Genomic DNA, 22,120 nt, shown 5'->3' on the forward strand with positions numbered 1-22,120 from the left:
ACATTTTTTGATGCAGAAGACTCTGTGACAGCTCCGCGACGCGAAGCAGAAATTTTCAAAACTGGGGAGTGGGGGCGCGACGCGCCACTAACATCAAATATCGTCCGACGAATTATCTTCTTCGATTTCTATCCCCAATTCGCTTAAATTCGATTTTTTATCTCAAATTACTTTTAGATACAAATACTCAACAAATGTACCTACGAACCTAACTCGAAACGACTGTAAGATGTGACGTAACGAATTCACAACTTCCCAACTCAGTCAAATTCAAGAACAATAAATGAACTCAAAAATAGATATGAAGATCATCAATACTCAAACTCATTTAGATCGAATTCAAATTGAAATTAATATGCTTGGCACGTGGAAGAACGAGCCCAACGTTATGAGAGCCTCACATACTTGATAGAAGTAAATCTTTAGCGAAACACCAACTTTCTTGATCGATCTTGATGAATTTACCCTTTTTCTCCTTCTTCTTTTTTCTTCTCATTTCTCCTTAGCCCTAGCGTGAAATCCCAAATTCTAAAACTGACTAAGTTATGAATTGACCCATATTAAACTCCTAAAATCGGATTAAAATAATAGGGCAGGGAAAAGACTAAAATACCCCTTAAATTTCCGGATTGAACATTTCCTTAATCCAACAGCCAGACTTCCAAAGGGCATACCTTGCTCATATGAATTCGGAATCGCTCAAACTTAGCGGCGTTAGAAAGATCATTCCAAGGGTTTTCCAACCATATCTGGAACTACCCTAACTCATCCTGAGCTAGGAGTTATGGCCATCTGAAGTTGACCAAAAACTCAACTTTAACTTACTTACAATTTCCCAGATTTCTTTATTATTCCAAAAATAACTATTTCCAGATTTTTAAACTTCTTTCTAGTTCTTTTCTAGTTGCGAGATGTTACAATAATAAATATATTCTTTTTTAAAAAAAAAGTGAGTTGGCCCAACGCGACTTGCAATCCATATATTGGATGGTGATTTGGACTTGATTTTTTCTAGACCACCAAAATATTGGTTAGTCCAACTTGATTCGTCAAATTTCAAATCCCACATAAATTTAACCCGCATGAACTAGATCGATCCATATTGACGACTTTACACAAATATAGTTGTTTAATGTTTTTTTGGGTAACGGATTGAGAACAGGCCGTGCTCGAATTACCTGTGAATTGTAATTAGTTTTAATTGATTTTTAAATGTATTTTCTAGAGTTGGGTTTAAAAAAAACTATCGATTTAAAAATCAATCGAGCTCGATTGGTTGGATCGATTTTCTGTGACTACTAGATTGTTTCAACCAACGATTTTGGATTGAAAAATTGATTGGATTTTTCAAAATACCAACTACATTGGATTTTAGAGTTCGATTTTGATCTTGAATTTAGGAGTGTAACTTCAAATTTGTTGTTGGAACTTGGAACAAAATAGTTCAATTGATTTTCTAACTCATACTAAATACTTTTTAAGTTTTAAACTAAAGATTTTGAGAAATCATTATTTATATACTTTCTTTTATCTCAATTTATACGACAAATTTAGTCAATTTGAAAAAGAACAATATATTTGTTATGGAAATACCCTTCCTACTAATGGTTGACAAGACAAGAGATATACTTACTGACAGAGGCGGATCCAAGATTCGGAGGCTAGGGGTGCCATATCATCTAAATGGTAATTGGGTCGATTCCTTCATTTTAGGTTATGATTCAGGTTATTTAGTTTTTTTTTATTTGTATAAATACATTGATCAAATATACATATTTATTAATGTTTTTTTTTCTTTTAAATATTCTAATATTAAAGATATACACCTAAATAGTGTGTGTTTTGATTTTTTTTTTTAGGAATAAGATATCTTATTCTCTATAACTTTGAGAAAATAAGAGATTTTTCACCTTAAAAATTCAAATTTGTATACATCATCTAATACCATATAGTTGAGAAAAAATAAAAATTATAGCTTCAATTTAGTTATCCCCACTTAGTGTGACGTTAAAGATTGAAAGAACCTTTAAATTCAAAAGCTTTAACATATTAATATCCATCATTTTAAAAACTTTTTCAAAAAAAATAATTCTATTTAAATATATTTTTATTAATCTTTTATGTGACGTTCAAAATTTAATATTAATCTGTAATTAATATAGAAAATCGCGCAACACTCGTATCAATTAAAGATAGATAAATAAGCAAGGAGTAGCAAATAAAGAAACTAATTGAGGGGGCGAGAAACTAAAGCAAAGACAAAAAATTTGGCGAGAAACTAAACTAAAGACAAAAAAAGAGAGGAAGAGCCTGAAAATCATTCACACTAGGGCTGGGCATAAACACCGAGAAACCGAAACACTGAACCGAACCAAATTATATCGGTATTTCGGTTTTAGTAATTCGGTTTTCGGTATATATTTTCATATTTTTTGGTATTTCGGTTCGATTTTAGGTATGTAGTTTTGTATTATTCGGTATTTCGGTTTACCGAAATATATTATATTGTATTTATAATATTATTAATATTAACTACTCCCTCTATCTCAATTTATGTGAAACTTGTCATTTTTCGAGAGTCAAACAATTTAAGTTTGACCGGGAATTTGAGCATGAAATCTTCAATTTTTTTGAAATGAAATTTATATATTTGTAAACTAAGTAAAAAGCACTATAAGTCACAATAATTGATAATTCAAAATGTTTAAAAGATTTATAAAAAATTTACGGTCAAAGATAGACTTGTTTGAATCTTGAAATCCGAAAAGTGCCACAAAAAATGGGACAGATGGAGTAATAAATAGGCAAAATTAGGTCAAACTTCACGTTTCAACTTTTACTTTTCAAACTTTTCACTTTTCTTAGCAGTCACACATCACTCATCAGTCACTTCCCACGTTAGTTTTCACTTTTCAGCTTCCAACTTTCCAGTTCGGCAGTTCCACTTCCCACGTCTTCCGGCGACCGGTCGATCAGCAACAAGCCAACGACCGACCGAGAAGTACGCAGACAGCGCGCAACACTGCAGCAGGCCAACATACAACACTGCAGCAGGCCAGCACGCACCATGCAGTAGCGACCAGCATCACGCAGCAGCCGACCGACGACCACCAGCGACTATAACAAAAAACCGAACTGAAATAACATAAATCGAACCGAAATAAATAAAAAAAACGAACCAAAATAATTTGATTCGGTGTTCGGTACACGTGGTACAAGAACCAAAAACCAAAAAAACCGAAGAAAACAAACAAAATCGAACCGAATGCCCAGCCCTAATTCACACAAGAAAAGAATTAAAAAAATTAGTGTTGTAAAAGAGAATTGAACCCTCGACACTTACATTCAAAGTTACATCATTTGTCAGTTGCACCATTGAACATATTATTCACAGGGTGGCAGATGTAATATATATTCATTTTGTTATACTTATACACATATATATACAAAGTTTTAACCGAGGTCAGTGGGTGACGTGGCACCCCCGCCCATAAGGCTAGATCCGCCCCAGCTTACTGATATTATCAATATGTAATCTATGTTAAGTCCCACTTATTTGATAAAAAAATCATAACAATATACTTTTCTAATTTAAAAATTATTTATTTTAAGGATATTTTGAATATATTACAGTCCTACCATATTTCTTGATTAAATTCGGATCCGGTTCCTCTCCATTTCTCTTCTCTCCATTTTTCCCTAGTTCTAGCTTGGATTGGAGACACATGTCATAGTTTAGAATTAATAGTTGAGATCTAATTAATAAAAGCAAAGTCCTAATCATAGTTATTTACTTTCATATATTTGCTTCTTAATTTTTTTTTTTATCCAATAATTCTAGATTTACATTATATTTTTTCTAAGTATATTTAAAAGAATTTCTTTTTTTAATTACTTGAGTAATTTTATGCTGATTTTTTACTTTTTTCCCTAACATTTGTCATTTCTCAAATAATATTTGCCAAATAAAAAATAAAAAATTGTTACCTGACGTTTTTTTTAAAATTTTAGGAGTAAAATAAATTTTGTCACTCAACTTTCAATTCTTTCTTACTCCCTAAATGGAGTCCATATTGCTCTATAGACACTGCAACTCTTAATACTCTATTAGAATAATAAAAAACGTTTAACTGTATTATAATTTTTTTTTCAAAAAAGTAAAAGTATTTAGTAAAAGTTTTAAATATGTATGCAGTAAAGAAAAGTTTTTAATATATTTAGGAAAAATATAATAGATTGCAAATATATGGAAGTAAATAACTATGGTTAGGACTTTGTTTTAATCAATTAGATCTTAACTATTAATTCTAAACTATGACATGCGTGTCCAATCTAAACTAAAACTTGGAAAAAATAGAGAGAAAAGAAATGGAGAGAAATTGAATCCATTAAATTCTGTATGTCCAATCAAACTAAATGGTATAAATTGAAAAGGAAAAAGTATGTACCATTCGAAAATAAAATATTTATTTATTTTATATCGTAAATGATAATATAAGAAAGAATCTACCAATATCATTGGAGTCTGGACTAGGAAGATAGAGTACTTGGTAATAGCCATAAATGTCAGATAAGATTTGTAGAGTAGTAATAATATGCCTCACATTGTTGATTCAATGGCAAACACAATAAAGTGGAAACTGACTTTTTCTATGTTGAATGAAAATAGAAATGAGAATAACAATAAAATGTTCACATTTTGCCATCGTGTAACGTTTTCTTAGAACATTCCGTGGCCGGTGCTAAAAATAGTTCGGAAGTGTTAAATGGACAGATTAGTTTAAATTTAAACGGATTAAAATAAGTTCAATAAATAGAAGAGGGGAGTAAATAACATTTTTAAAATTATTTTGGTTAAAATAAATTGTATTAAAATGGGCTGAAATGAATCATAATTCAATTTATTTAATTGTTTATTAATTTGTACTTTTATAATTTCAAGTAACTTATAAAATTAGTTTATCTTTATTATGACAATTATAACTTAGCAAACAAAAACATTATGACTTTAATAAGTGTACGAGTAGAGATAGATGGAGACAAAATTGCCTCCTTTTTTCAATTATGCTTACGAAGATTGATTTTTGATAGTACCGTTTCACAAGTACAACTTGAATGATTTTTAATCTACACTTGTGAGTTTATCATAATATTTTTAGAACTATTTAAAGATTTTTTAATGAGAAATTTAAACTACATATATATTAATCTAACTTTAAGATGAATTGTGGCAAATTAAAATAAATTAAATTAATAATTAGTGGATTAGTAATTTTCTCACACTAATACAGATCGTCAAATAATTCATGATTTTTTGAGCTAATTTTATCATCCCTATTTACACGATTAAAAATCAATTGATCATTTATGGGCAGTGTCTATAGTCTTGCATTACAAAATGAATTTGACCTATAATAATAGGTAAATATAAATTTCCTAACAGGTCTTATAACGAACCTGTTATTTCCGGTAAAATTATAATAATAGCTAATTTTTTTAATGATAATTCAAAATATCAGTATGTTTCTTTACTTTCTAACTTATTTTAAATGTGTAAGATAAAACATTAAAAAAAAACATCATAATCTTACGCTTATTCTGAAAATAAATTATTCTTGTAAATTTGTGAAATTTACATGTAGAGGGGTCAAAAGTACACATTTAAAATTAATGAACGGTTAATAAGATAATGCCTAACATATTGTTTGTACTCTTCTACTTAAGGTTCACTTTTCTTTTTTATTAATAAAAAACTAGCCTAGACACCCCCCAACCTAGCGAATTTCAAAAAAGTAATAATTCAAGATATTGCAAAATTTAAAAAAGAGTTTATCAATAGAATGAGATAACAAAAGTGCTATTTAGTATTTACTCTTGATTTCATATAAAATGTTGTAATGTACATGTATAGATTCACATGAGTACACTCATCTTCAACAATATAAATAATATATCTAATGTAATTCATCGATGAAGTCGAATGTATTGGGATGAATCATTAGGTACTTCTTTTGAATGTTATTTTTTTACCAATAATTATTACAATCATCAAAGTGAAAGAATTCATGAGGCATAAAAGGAGAAGGTGGACATACAAGTCCACAATAATCAATTGAAGGAGCTACAAAATCAATTTTACTATCCACTTCAAATGGTTCTGTCCAAAAACTTCCACTTGTAATTTCCTCCAAATTACCAAATTCTTCATGAAAAATGTCTTGTTGATAATCAATAGAGGATAACTCTTCACTTGATGACTCCTTTGGTGACCATTCTGAACTTTCCAATACTATATTTTCATGCATATAATTGTTATTAGCACTTGCATTTTGATTTTCCACATTACTCTTTCTTTTAGTAATATTACTTTCACTCTTCTTATTATTACACTTCTTGCTTCCTTCACTCAAGTTATAATTAGCTCGCTTCTTCAGTGTTGTGTGCCAATGATTCTTTATCTCATTGTCTGATCTTCCTGGCAAGTGAACTGCAATCGCTGACCACCTGATATCATAGATGTTAACAATTATTAGCTCTCATTACTACAATGAATTCAATGCTGAAAATTTTAAAAGTTGAATTCATCAAATTTAAATAGATAAAACGTACTTATTTCCAAGTTGAGCATGGAGGTTCAAGATGATTTCATCTTCTTCTTTGGTATAATTTCCTCTTTTAACATTTGGTCTTAAGTAATTCATCCATCTAAGTCTGCAGCTCTTCCCACACCTTGCTAAGCCTAATTCACCAAGACAATAATATATATCCGTCAATTACAACAACTCTACAGACTACAATAGTATGATAATTAATTAATTACATATTTAAATAGATATTGAACTTAATGGTTTCGAGTTCGATTTAAATTCTTACCAGCATACTTGGGAAGTTGTCGCCAATTCCATGATCCATATTTAGTAATATAATCAGCTAATTTTCTGTCTTCTTCAGGAGTCCAAGTACCCTTTTTACGACCATTTTCGTCGCGGCAAGGTGTTCTCACCATCGCTTAATTAATTCCGATGAGTTATTTATAACTAATATAAGTAGAGAAACCTGAATGAATATATCACAAAATTCTTAAGTTTTGAGTCTATTTATATAGAGGGAGCATAACGTGAAACACGTTGAAAAATGGGGCCTTGTAAAGAAAATTCCATTATCTTTCGTCAAAATATTCTTATTTTCGCTACGTATAATGCAAAAGCACCTTTCTACTCGTTAAGCATTTATGTATAGAATAGACCAATCTTTTGGTGAGAGTGAAATTACTCGCAATATTGTACCACACACTAATGGGAAAAAACAAAAAACATAATCGGTGTATTTTTATATGTGAATTCAAACATAAAACTTTATATATCTGAAATCTAATACAACTTAAAATATTTTAAGTCATATAAAAAAGTTTGATTAAAATAAAATATAATTAACTCTTCAAAATTTAACTATATGTGTCACGTAAATTGAAACAGATAAAATATTTATTTATATATTTTATTCAATTGTTTTATGTTTTGTACCTATGTTAATAGTATTTGTGGACCACTTGACATCGTACAACAAAAATCTATCAATGGACCAGCCAAACATATTGTGTATGAAAATATTTTTCTTCCAGCCAAACACACCCTTAAATTAAATGATTACGTGCTATATCTTTTAAGTCATTATTTTGACTGAATTTTTATTATGGGTCTTTTATAATTATGTGAGGCCTTTTGTTGTCTCAAAAGAAAAATAAACTCGAAGTTTATAGTTCACGAGACTACTTTTTTTTGTGAGAATAAAAAAAAATTGTCACGCAACTAATATTAATAATTATGTGAAACACGTAATAAAGTTTTTCATATAAGTTAATGTTTGCGTAGCAACGTACAACAAAAATCAAATAGTGGACCTGTCAATTTATGGTCTTGAGGCCCTCTTTCATTGTGCACCAGGAATATCACTATTTAAGCCGATATTTATGACCTTCTTCCTATGATTTTCCTTTTTTTTTTAGTGGAAATTAGTGACTGAGATTAATTTGTAAGTACTACAAAGCCAACGACACATAGCATCATAATCTGGCAGATTAAGTATCTTTGTCAATTATTAGAAACCTTTGATGAAATTATAAAAGTGCAGTGTTTACTCCTAAAATGGAATAATTAAATATATATATATTGAATTGGTCATATAATAAAATAACTTGCAAGGAATAAATAATAAACACTTAGATAGTTGAAAGTTAGTAACTTCGAGTATCGATCCAAAAATTATGCCCTAAAAAAAGTCTCTAATAATTGGCGACAATCTCAAAATCTTGTGTGCAACAATTAAATCTTTGAAAAAATCTTATTTGATATGTGTCTTTGTTGTATCTATGCTGCGTCAACGAAGCTAGATGGACTTATATTATGGTACCAATGTTTGACTCATGCCTCATCAAAAAACTTTAGGATGAGAATATTATTTTGAAGCAATGGATATAAGTTATTCCACACAATTAATAAATTATGTCGTTGTATTTGCGAGGGTCATCAATAATGTTGCATTTTCTGAGTATTTCGTACCACGTCTTTTAATTCTTAATTTCTACTTAGGTGACCTTTTAAAAATATCAAAAATTAATAGAATCATATCGAAATAAAAAAAAAACAAATAATTTAATTGGGATGATTTCAAATAGTTTGATTTTGGCTATATATAGTAGATTAACGAGTCCGGAGCCAAAAGGGTAACTTTTTTCTTCAAAAAATAAAAACGGCACATCAAATTTTTTTTAACCAAAAGGGCAAAATCGCTTCCGACGGAGCGATTTTATTCTGACAAAAATTGACCCCGTTCTGTTAAAAGAATTTTTTTTCTTTTTTTCTTTAAAATTGCTGCTATAGCAGTGTTTTTATATATATAAAAAAAAAAAGTAAAATCGCTGCTATAAGCAATTAAAAAAAAGTTTTGAAGTTAAATCGCTGCTAATTTTGTTTAAGAAATTAATTTTTTTAAAAAAAAATTCCTAACCTTGCAGCGAATTTAATAAAAATTAAAACTGAAGGCAGCGATTTTCATAAAAAGCTTTTTTTAAAAATATTTACCCTTTCAGTGATTTTAATGAAAATTAAAAAAAAAAAAACTGAAAATAGCTGCCGAGGCAGCGATTTTTTCTTTAAATAACTTGTTTTTTTTTTTAAATGGTTGCCGCCAGAAATTTATGTAATTTTAAACTTGTTCTTTATGTTTTTTTTTTAATTCCTTAACAAAAAATCGATGCTATACTTTTTTTCTTTTTTATTATAAAAACGCTGCTATAGCAGCGATTTTAAAGAAATAATTTTTTTTAAGGCAACAATTTTTATTTCTTTTAACGGAACGGCGTAATTTTCATCAAAACAAAATCACTCCGTCAGGAGTGATTTTACCCTTTCGGTTAATTTTTTTTTGATGTGCCGTTTTTAATTTTTAAAGGAAAAAATGACCCTTTTAACTTCAAACTAGTAGATTAACCAAAAATGAGTACGATATAAACCTTTCTAAATAACTGATCAGATCATTGACATCCCTAACTAAATACAAAATTTTACACGTATCAAAGGCTCTTCTCATTAAATCTTCTCATAACACTATATATATATATATATATATATTAGTTTGGAGTGAAAAATGACGTAATATAAAATCAAACATATTTTTTTATAAAAAAGTGAAAATGAAAAAGAATCAAAAGTGTCTTTGAACTATGGCAAAACTGAACAAAAAGTTTCTAAATAATTATTGGGTAAAATAATTCCCATGTTATCAATAATTGTCCAAAAAATGCACTTATTATTAGTTAATGAATTGAAAATATTTTTTTAAAATAAATATATATTTTTTCTTTTTAAATGCATTTTATTTATTTTGAAAAAATATTTACTCATTAAGTATTAATGGAATCATTTTTTAATTAAATAAACTATTGACGGCGGTACATTTTTAGTTATACATTATAGATTAACCAAAGAATAGAGAATGGTATAAAACTTTCTTACTAACCGACCATAACTCTCCCCTCTCCTCTCCACGTACTATCCCCATTTTTAATTTGAAAAACTGATTATTATTATTTTTTTATTTCTTTTTGTTTTTGGAGTTTGGAGTGAAAAGTTGACACAATATGAAATCAAACAGATGTTTGTTTATTTGGAAAAAAAGGTGAAGAAACAAAAACAAAAAAGGATAAAAAAATTGTCTTTGTAGTATGTAAAATTGAATAAAAATTCTCTTAGTCAATAATCTGCTTTAAAATGTCTTTACTGTCAATAATTTGTTCTAAAAATATCATAAGGGGTGGGTCAAAAATATATTTTTCTGATAAATATATTATTTCTTTTTTTAAACGTATTTTATATATTTTGAAAGAAAAAAACAATTTTGACCCATTAAATAATAATGAGGATATTTTTTAACCAAATTATTGAGGGCATGAGCATTTTTAGATAATTCAAGAACATTTTTAAAAAAAATTCGAAGAAAAAAAAATCATGTCCAACGAGGCATCAATGATTAATACTTTATATTTAGCCATGATGTCAAACTATTGACGGCACAGACATATTTAGAGAAAATATTAGTTAAAGATATTTTTATTCAATTTCACATAATTCATAGACATTTTTAACTCTTTTTTGGAAGAACTTTTTTTATGTCCTAGTCATGATAAGGCATCAATGTGTTACTTCATATTTAGACATTATTTTCTTTCTCGTAAAAGTAGTATACCCGCAGCCCCATTTTTGGCATTTAGCATAAGAATGTGAATCGGAAAAACATTCCTAATAGGCGCCTACCTAAAATAAATTTTTATTTTTATTTATCACTTTTAATATATTAAAAAAATAATTTTTTTTTTCATATTTTATCTTCAATATTAAATATTTATTTTTCAAATCATTTTTAAGACCTAATACAAAACATTTTGATAAAATACGTATATTAATAATTATTTTTTTAATAGATATGTCAAATCAAATAATGACAAGTAAAAAAAAATGAACGGTGGGAGTATTATTATTGGATTTTAAATACTTTCCATGGTTTAATTATAAGATTTTGATTTTCGTTACATGCCCACAGGACTGTCTTCTCGTATTACTAGAGTTGTTAGTCAATAAGTCATTCTATTTCATCAAATAATTGAGTTTGAAATTTTACGTATTAATGCTATGCAAACATAACTTACACATCTATAAAGTAATTGCAAGAACAAAAATACACTTCCTCTCATTTTATTTGTCAGAAAAATCGATAGTTTGTGATAATAGTTAAATTCATGAAAATAAAACTGAAAATACAATATTAAAAATGATCTTTAACAATAATAGTTTAATTCTCGATATTTTTAGCGGTAATTAATATTCTTTTTAAATGCTCCTAAAGCCTATTCAATAGCAATTAACTAAAATCGATAATAACTTTAATATTTTTATTAATATGTATATTTAATGTTGTCTGAAATTATTTTGTAATAGTGAAATCAACGAATTATGATGGATTAGTTTTGTCTTCACGAAGAATAAGAATAAGAGCATGAAGACTATGAAAGAGCATTTTATTGGGATTTGGGAAGAAGGGAAGTGTGTATAATTGACATTTGACACAACAATCCAAATATATATGTCCATAAACAAATTCTCTGTTTTTGAAGCATTTTTTTGGTTTGTATCAAAAGTTCTGAAAAGAGATGCAATTGAAACTTTATCGTCTAGATCGGTTTTTTTTTTAATGAATAAATCTTCTTATTAAGTAAATAAATTTTTTTCGTTTTAAAATAAAAATAAAAGTACTAAAGTAGTAAAATATTAACATTTTCCTAATATGAAAGTTTCTAGATCAGGTGTGGATTCTACTAGGTGTTTTTTCAATTTTTCTGTAATCTCGTGGTCAAGGAATTCTATTACTTTTTTACGTCATCCGACAGGATTTTTACTTAGACCCAGAAAAAAGAAATTGTTTTATATTTCTCTTTTTGAAAAGAAAAAAACTAGTGAATGATAAGGGAAGACTTGACGTAGGAAATATCTCATTCATTTACGTTTGCATATATGCATCATATAACTTTTGTTAAAGTAAGTCAACATTTCATTCACCAATTTTCCAAGTCTTTTTCTCACTCACTTTTTACTAAATGTTGAGAGAAGTTTTGTCAATAAACAGGTGTTTCGCCGTGTGATTTAAAATTATGATTTTAAATCAGTATATTATGATAAAAATAATTTTTAACGGTATATTAACAAAGAAAATTAAAGTCATTATATGCATTAGTTAATCGTTATAATTAGATTCAATATTACTATAGGTTTCAGGGACATTACAAAGAGTGTTAATTGTCAACAATTAAACTATTGTCATTAATTAATTATCAATAAAAGATCATTTTAAATGTAGTGTATTTTGATACATAATTTGGGATTGTAAGAGATATAGAGCAAAATCGACAAGTTGTGTACCTTAATTTGAAGCGGAAAACGTTGATTTTGCTACTTTAACAGGATTGCACTCAAGTCCCTCTTTGCATCACTAGGAAATAAAGTTTGATTCACAAACTAAATGCCCTTTTAAGTTGGATGTCTTCAATCTAAGAATGATATTATTCTCTGTTCTTGTTTCTTTTCTTTCTGTCTCATATTCTTCTGAAGAGCGTAAAGGTTTTATTTAAAATAAGGGACTATGCACGTTGGAGCGGTTACTATGTAACTGTTCCCACTCTTATTTTAAATCAACACTTATCTCCTTTTTTACAGATAAAAACTTTGAGGGTCGGATCGATCCACAACTCAAAACTTAGTGGGATCATGACTTTTAAACTACATAGCACACATAGTCCGTATTTGGAAAAGTATCTTATCTTAGCTAAAAATCAAGAAATGGTTTTCTTACGTAGCACAAATAGTCCATTTCAGGAAAAAAATTATTAAAGATTTCATACCTACTATATTGAATAATTTACTATAAAATTATGGAAATTTATATAATGACTTTTAACACTTTTCACAATGATATGGTTAGTAAATATTATTGTAAAAATGCATAATTCGTAAAAATATCATGGACTAATTAATTAAATTCCATATATTACACAAACAAAACAAGAAATTTATTAAAATCCCAACTATAAAACACATTATAAGAAGGAAGTTCTTGAAAGAGTTTTTTTGAAAATTGTAATTTAATCATCATTGATGCGAATACATCATGGCAAAATCACTTGTAATTTTCTTCATCCTCTTGGTTGTTATATCAGGTATACTATTAACGATAGATTTTGTTGTTTAGCTATAAATTTTGTCTGTTAATAATTCGTATTTTAATTTTGTGGACGCGCAGATGAGAGAAATATTGAAGTAGTCGATGGATTAAACACATGCACTATTGAGTTGGGATTTAACATATGCACAATACAATTTAGAGATGGATGTTTTAGCAAATGTGTGGAAGGAACAGGACGTACAATCACTGAAGCAAAATGTATAGTTACAGAAGATGGGTATAGAGCTTGTAGTTGTACATTTTATTGTACATCAAAATCAATTTCTAATCCTTAAGATTTTATTTTTTATTTATTTTTCTTCAAAAATGAAGTTTTTGTCAAATATATGACAATCAACTATTTAGATATTTAAAATTTTGTGGTTCTATTTCAAGTTGCTACAACATTAAATCCCTTAATTGTTGAGGTAATTCGACCATTTGAAAAAATATCTAATGTTTTCCTTCATGAAGTAATTTCTCCAAATTAATTAATATGAAGATCTTCCTTTTAGTTTTAGTTAATAAAAAAAAGGGTAAAAATGTTCTTAATTAATTATGTGAGATTGAAAAAAAAATGTCCTTTGTGAATAGTTTAGTGAGGGGTTTAGCACTTGAAACTTATAGTTTAGGAGTAATTAATGTAAATTAGACATAGTTTTAGTATGAAATTAATAAACGTGATAGTTTGAGATAATATCTTAAATGATCACTCTATTACATAGTTCTCAGAAAGTCACTCAACTTTGTTTTATAACTAAAAAGTCACATGTGTAGTTATCTTAAAAAGTCATTTAACTATTAATAGTTATATTAGTAAGTTACTCAACTTTATTTTAATCCAAATATCACTCAATTGATATTTCACATAGAAAGTCACCCACTCAGTTTAAATAACTTTTTTAGTAAATGTTGTTGACATAAAAAAAAATTATTTATACTACTAAATTTTTAAGAAATAAATAAGTGTCCATTTTAATCATTTTATTGATGCATCCCAAAATGATTTTTGGATTATAAAAATTTGCAACTTTTACCAAGCATCTATGTTTTTGGGTTATAAAAATTGGCAACTTTTACAAAGCATTTATGTGTTTGGCCTAAATCAATTACTCCTTTGGTTTCATATGGTGTTTTTAACTTTTATTTTTAATTCAACATAGATTAGTTTTTTCTAACAAATGTTCAGTCTGAACTCAATATATTTATTTTTAAAAAACAAAACATATATATTTAAAAATTCTATTCTAAAAATACTATAAGACACAATAGTTAATAGTTCAAAATATTTAGAAAGCATTTCAAAAAATAAAAAATGAAAAATGAAATATTCTTTGAGTACCATCAAATAGTAACTAAGATAAATAAATTAAAACGAACAAATTCATGATTTCCAAGTTTGAATTGACTTTTTTAAAGTAGCTTATAAGTTAAAAATTAAAAGTCATAAGTTGGTCATACCAAACTTTTGGGTTTCACCTTAATTTAATACTTTTTTTTTTGTCTAGAAGTAAACGCTTAAAAGCACTTTTTGTCTTTCTCAAACATCTCAAAAAATAAATTAATAAAAACTTAAAAATCAAACACTACTTAAAATAAGTCAAACCAAACACCCTCTTACCAATATCCATACTCATGAGTCGGAGGTGCAACAAAAGCATTATAGTTGTCAAGCATGCAAATTATCATATATGTTTTATGGCTTATTTATTTGGTTAAACCTATCGAAACACACTTAAAATTACATCATCTTTCACTTATCCCATTTAAACACCTATCGTAAAGTTGGACTATTACATTTTAACACACTTTCATCGATTTAGCAACTTGTGTGATTTTTACCTCAAACGTAACATATATATGCATGTGAAATACCTAAAAAAACATATTATTCTTTTTATTTCCTCCTCCTCTTTCTTTTGCTCTTTATTTTTCATTTAATTCTATCATCAATAAATGCTCCACCATAGCCATCTTGTCATCGAAAAAAAATGATGACTGATACCATTTTCTGAGAATATTCGACTCTTTTTTTAATAAAAAAAAAATGTCAAAAAGATTTAGAAAATCTAGGGAATTTTTTTTTTTTAAAAGCTTATAGAAAATCTTTACGGCAAAAGCTATACATTTTTTGGCGAAATTAGAAAAGAATTTTTAATTTTTTTGGTTTTTACTTTTGTTGAAAAGTAATATTTTTTCATAATTCATTATAATTATCATTTCGTTCCCAATGGCATGTGTTCATTAAGTTTGCCACTTTGACATATTATCGACAAGTGTAATTACACATTCCTTACATATTTAACTGATCCAGTAAAAACTGTCAAAATAACAAAATCAATTCTATTATATGTATTTAAATAATATAAGTCTTAATAAAAATGTCTAAATAAAAAATGATATCCACTCTAGATTTAGTTATCTCACGATGAGTTAAACCTATTTATTCTTTTTATCTTTATGTTCATCTTACGGCTGCAATAATTTAATTATCCCGCGTCATGCATATACATATGCAAACTTTGACTAATTGAATGCCAATTAGTGGATGGGACCTGTTTATGAAAATATATGTATAAGTAGGTCCACAATCACATGCAAATGTATGTTGACAATCAATTAGGATTGTAGTAGAGTGGTACGTAACTTATTACTTTATTTTTAATCAAAGATTTCAGACAGGGGTGGAGGCACATGCATGTCAAGGTGTCCAATTTCATCGAAAAAAATATCGTATATACAAAATGATACACAAAATGATTAAATAAAATATTTTGGATACCCTTGACATAATCGTATGTTGTAGCCCAATGGTTTCAAATGTTTTGAATGAGTGTTAGACACCTTGAATGAGAATCTCACTAGCAACAATTTCTCCCCTTTTTAAAAAGAGTTTTTGTTGTGTAATTTTTGGACACCGTTCGTGAAAGTCCTGGCTCCTCCACTGTTTTCTTTGTGAAATTCCTGGTTCCCCTACCGATTTCACATTTGAGTTCTCTTGGGTTAAGTAGTCGTCTTTATTACGAAACTTTTCAGCGCAAATCTAAATTTAATCAGACTTAAATATAAATAATAAACGCATTGAGTGAGAAATATATATATAATAATATAGAAATATATATATATATATATATTGAAACTTTGTGAAAAGATATGTTAGCAGATCTACGATACATGCCAGATTGCCAGTTGCCACAGTCAACTGTTTACCCATCACGTGCATGTCATTGATGTCAAAGTCGAAAAGAGGAAAATTATGAATATATAGTATATCAATGTATATTTCCTCCGTTTCAATTTTTTGTTACTATATTTTGATTAGACGTATCAAAATGTCATTTAATTTTGCGACTTAAAATATATTATATGAGAGGTTGAATTATCAAATTGTCAAATTAAGAAAGAGATGTTCTGTTTTATACAAATTAACGAAAAAAAAAAGTACAACAAAAGCAATACACAACATATAACAATAACTTGTCTAATGTAATTTTATAAACAACAACAACATTAAATTGCTAATTCGTAAAAAAATGAACAAATCAAGTTATAACTTGCATTTTAGCATATTTTAGCTTAAATAAATTTTATTTATGGGCAAATCAACCATCCACTCATTTATTGAAATCAATTTATTTTAATTCTTTCAAATCAATCCAGTCTGTTTATTTGACACTTCGAAATAGGATCATTTGTAAGGGCATTTGAGTCTTTTGACTTGCTCAATTATAGGTACTATTTTATGTCTTACATATTTTGTCCTTTCTAGCTACATGTCATTCACTTGTTTTACTTGTTAAAACACTACTCCCTCCGTCCCTATTTAGTTGTCCATATTTCCTTTTTTAGTTGTCCCTATTTAGTTGTCCATTTTGACAAATCAAGAAAGGACAACAATTTTTTTCCTATTATACCCTTATTTACACTTCTTGAAAATTGTAAAAGTCTATGTTGTTTCTCTCCAATTTATTTCACTTAAATTCAAAGAAGTGATTGTAATTTTGAAGTGAAAAGTTGTCATAAGGGTAAAATTGTAACTTTACTGTGCTAATCATTGTTGTCTTAATCTGTGTGCCATTTCTAAAGTGGACAACTAAAAAGGGACGGAGGGAGTAGTAAATAAGTTTTTCCCTTGACATGAATTTTTCAGTTTTACACGTAGATGTGTAGGCGTTTTTTTTTTTTTTCTTTAAAGACAGGTCATGAGAGTGTTAAGGAAGAAGGTTCACTCAGCATGCGATTTGATTAGTATTTTAGAGTACCAAACGTCTATTATGTCTCTAAATTTATTTTATAGAATAGTAAGTACTTCTTTGGACAAGTAATAAAGTTGTGATGTCTAAGGTTTTTGGAGTTGTTATTTGATCAGTCAGAATTTACATGGCTATGGGCAGTTCAATATCAATCATTATAGGTCTAAAAAGTTACTAAATTTTAGTACGTAAGAAGTTTTTGGACTCATTTTATTATTTGAACTATCACTCTGAGTGAAGAGATTTGATATATTAGTATTTTAGAGTACCTAACATCTACCATGCATGTCTCTGAATTTGTTTAATGGAGTAGTACTTCTTTGGACAAATGATGAACTTGTGATGCTCAGTGTTTCTGGAGTTTCCATCTCGATCAAAATTAATGTGGCTAAGAGGTAGAGACAACTCAATACCATCATAGATCTAAAGTTAAACTTTAATAAGAAGTTATAAGACTTGTTTGACTACGAGAATTATTACTCACATGCAATTTATTGACTATTATCTTAGAATTTTGAACATCTACCATGTCTATGAGTTTGCATATATATGGAGTAGCTAGTACGTACTTCCCTAGACAAATCATAAAGTTTTGATGCTGATTGGTGCTTCTAATCTTGTGTGGCTAGGAAAATTAGCTCAATATTATCACAGATCTAAAGTTTAAGCTTAGTATAAATTAGTCTAATTATGACTCATTTGATTATAATAATAATCACTCACAAGTGATGTAACTACTATTTTAGAGTATCATCAAACACTTATCACGTCTTTAAATTTGTTTTAGGGAGTCGTACTTCTTTAGACAAATCATGAAAATATGATGTCAAGTGCTTTTGGAGTTGCAATCTTACCCAGAATTTATGTAGCTAGCTCAAATCATAATAGCTCTAAAATTAAAAGTATGAGTCACAATTTATTACCATTTTAGAATATCAAACATCCATCATGTCTTTGAATTTATTTTAGAGAGTAGTACTTCTTTGGACAAATCATAAAGGTGTGATATCGAGTATTTTTTCAAGTTACATTATTATTTCAATCAGAATTTATGTGGCTAGGGAAATTCAATATCATATTAAGTCTAAAGTTAAATTTAATAAGAAGTCTTAGGACTTCTTTGACTACGAAATCTTTTATTCAAAAATTAAAAAAAAAAATACTCTATTTTAAAGTTAGCGTTTGATTGTATTTTAATTTGAAATTACCAAAAATATAATTACTATATTTTTACTTTTAAAATTCTAATTCTAATTTTTTTTTTTCAAATTCTAATACTAAATTTTTTATGTTCCATAAAGTAACCATATTTAAATCACATTTCATGAAATACATTCAAACAATCAAATATTAATCACAAAACTATTACCAAACATCACTCAATTTTCAAATCTAGCTTAAAATTTGTCAAATAAAGTGAATATATATATATATATATATATAATCGGTGATTGTATTGTCAGGTAACTTACCCAACTAATTAAGTGATTTTGCTAGTTTTTAGAAATTGGACGATAAAAATAATATTTAAACGTATATTCACACCAAAACAAATTAGAACAAATAAATTAAAACGGAGCAAATATAAAAATAAAAGTACATTGACATCTTAATCAAACTGAATCTATTTTTCCAACTCAACATTTAATTTTGTTATTAAATATGGTGAAATTAGTTATTAAAAATGTTAGATCTCCATTTCATTTTCATAAAAGTTATCCCAAAGTGCATTTTTATCTGTAACTCTAAATTGAGTACTTATTTTGGATTTCTTTTTTAAATGCAAACATAAAATATATTTCCTCCATCTCAAAATAAATATTAATACTTTAGCCAAATAAAAATATCTCAAAATAAGCATTACTTTAGAATTCAAGACAAAAAATAGTATATTTTTTTCTACTATTACCTTATATTTCATCATCTTAATAGTCTTCCATTTTAAAATATTTAATATTTAGTAACTACACGTTATATTCATCTTAATTTTTACTTATTTTAAAAATTAATGTTAACGTCATTTTAGTATATTTTTCTCATATTTTCTCCTAATTAATTATGCCAGCTGTCCCCTGAAAAATCAAAGTCTGAATGAACATATTTTCTCCAACATCTCCATCACTGCCTATTAATCCAACAAGTAATAAATGTAGTGTATAAAAAATTGTCGTAAATAACGTGACATCAAAAAAAGAAAATTAGTCAATTTTTTGAATGTTGAAAACGTGATGTAGCTGTAATTTATGTGTGTTTCTTGAGTTAATTAGGTTCGTTTTGCTGATTTTATTCGTTATTTCATACGAATTTAAATTTAGTCAAATACCTATTCAGAGACGATCAAACATATAATTGGTAAATCAAAAGAAATTTTATCGATCAAGAAAGGTGTAACTGAAGACATATATTCTTTTCGTTCACTTTTAACATATTAAGAAAATATAATTATTATATTCCTATTTTACCATTTGCGCAAATTACTTAATCCTCAAATTATTTCTCAAGATCTACATTTATACATTAATTAATATATATATTATGATAAAATACTTCTATTAATATTATTTTTTTAAAAGCATACAAAATTTAAAATAGATAAATAAAATGAGTAAATCATATTTGTCACGTGGTCATTGGTCCCCATTAAACAAGTGGATAGAAAAGAGTTTGGATACTCCTAAAAATCATATAAATTGTGCGTTGTTCGTTCTTCCATACAACGTTTTCAAGAATTTATAGTGTGGATATTGACTGACGATATTTGAAATCAAGATTTTTATTAGGTGTTTTTGGAACATTGTACAATTGTTTTTCATATTTTTTAAAAGTTTATTTTTTCTAGAAAAAATATTTTTCAAAATTACAGCCAACCATAAACATGAAGAAATTGAAAAATAAAAAATCATAATAAACACAACCTAAGGGATAAAAATTGTCTGCATTTGATTTTGTAACTTTTTACGAGCTTCTGTTTATATATCCTTTTTATAAAAGATTTAAACACAAAAAATCTTTATTTTTACGCATTAAAATAATTATTTTACGCTAGAAACTTTGGCAACATTGACCTTGCCTTTTCATCTGTATTGATTGTTTGAGTCAATTATCTATGGAAAAAACATTCTTTGTTCCTTTAATCAAGTAGAGGTGAGATTAATATTTAACTTTACGGATTTGAAGTTTAGAAAAATGACTTCAAATATTAATAATTCAATTCTGAATTTAGTAAATATTTTATGCAAATACTTGTTTGTCAATTGTCTATGGAGAAAGAATTTTTTGTTCTTTTTTTTTTTTTAGTATGAATTATACTTCCTCTGTCCAACAATAGTTGTCCACTATTATATTAGGATGTCCAACATTAATTGTCCTGTAATGATCTGTTTCGGTCGTTATAGAAATGCCAACAGGGGAAAATTTGGGACCGGAAAACTTTTTCGTAGTATTTGAATTTTCTCAACCTAGTCCAGATTTGGACGAAATCAAAGTCTTTAAGGTGTAGGGAAATCTGGTAACAATCGGGTGGGTTAATTTTGATTTTGATTACATGAGTAGTTAGATAACTGGTTAAGGAATTCGTACGGCTATACGGAATTGAATCCAGGTGAGTAGAACTCCCGGAATCGATTTTAGCGTGAAGGGTATTTTCTGAACGTCGTTAGTAGAGGTGTGTTGTGAAATGGGGGTCTTGGATTTATTAAAATAGTTCACTGGTTCGTGCAAGCCGCCTTGGTGGGGGTTTTTGCCGCTCTGGCGGGGCCGCTGCAGCGGGGTGAGGGCCGTTGTGAAGGATTCGACACGACTTAAGGTCGTAAATAAACCCCTAAACGACCTCATTCTGCACTTTTTGATTTTTAGAGCTAAGGAACAGACCATAGACGACTCTTAATAGTTTTCCACCATTCTTGAGGCTAAATGTAAGTTTTTCACTCCCCGAATCCATTTTTCAATCCGTAGAACGTAATAGAATGGGTAATTATCGATGGGGGAAAGTTTTTATCTAGATTCTATGCATGGTGGAAACAACCCTATTTTGGATACTAGGGATCATGGGTTTGATCTAAGGTTCATAGAATTGTTAGTTATTCGGGTAATTACTGATTGTTTATTGATTTTCATATTATATCGATTGTTTGTAGGCCAAGAACAAGCGGAACGAATCCGGAAAGGGAAGGATCAAGTTTCTTAGGGTTTCAAATCTTTTTTCGAAGTAGGTCATGGTTGTGATTCTATGATTGTGTGATTTATGTTTGTTCTTGCTTCATTAAGATACTTGCATGTATGCGAATGTTACATTATTGATCACACTTGTTGTAAATGAGATAGATGAATGATGAATGTCATGAATCATGACTTATTTGTATGAACTTGAGAAGATACTTGTGATTGTGATTGTGATTGTGGTGTGTTGAATGGATCAGTTGCCACGTTCCGGCATAACTAATTGGGATTGGTTGCCACGTTCCGGCATAATTATGGGATCAGTTGTCATGTTCCAGTATGCTAACTGCTTGGGTTTGGGTTCCATGNTGTGGTGTGTTGAATGGATCAGTTGCCACGTTCCGGCATAACTAATTGGGATCGGTTGCCACGTTCCGGCA

The 22,120-nt window shown here is 28.2% G+C and overlaps 1 protein-coding gene across 1 annotated transcript; it reads right to left on the reverse strand.

Annotated features, from left to right (window-relative positions):
• Positions 1-5,873: 5,873 nt before the first annotated feature.
• On the reverse strand, positions 5,874-7,024 carry LOC125876661 (transcription factor MYB15-like). Its single transcript, XM_049557882.1, has 3 exons — positions 6,874-7,024; positions 6,610-6,739; positions 5,874-6,504 (listed from the first exon to the last, which is right to left on the reverse strand). The coding sequence occupies exons 1-3, from the start codon at positions 7,004-7,006 to the stop codon at positions 6,027-6,029; spliced, it is 741 nt and encodes a 246-aa protein (XP_049413839.1). The 5' UTR covers positions 7,007-7,024; the 3' UTR covers positions 5,874-6,026.
• Positions 7,025-22,120: the final 15,096 nt, after the last annotated feature.

This window comes from Solanum stenotomum, chromosome 9, assembly GCF_019186545.1.
Source record: "Solanum stenotomum isolate F172 chromosome 9, ASM1918654v1, whole genome shotgun sequence".
NCBI classification, from domain to species: domain Eukaryota; kingdom Viridiplantae; phylum Streptophyta; class Magnoliopsida; order Solanales; family Solanaceae; genus Solanum; species Solanum stenotomum.

Excerpts from the sequence above, each read along its gene's own strand:
- LOC125876661 (XM_049557882.1), bottom strand. The coding sequence starts at position 7,006 with ATGGTGAGAACACCTTGCCGCGACGAAAATGGTCGTAAAAAGGGTACT. Across the intron at positions 6,740-6,873 it reads ACAACTTCCCAAGTATGCTG|GCTTAGCAAGGTGTGGGAAG; the intron begins GTAAGAATTTAA and ends TTGGTGAATTAG. Across the intron at positions 6,505-6,609 it reads CATGCTCAACTTGGAAATAA|GTGGTCAGCGATTGCAGTTC; the intron begins GTACGTTTTATC and ends CTATGATATCAG.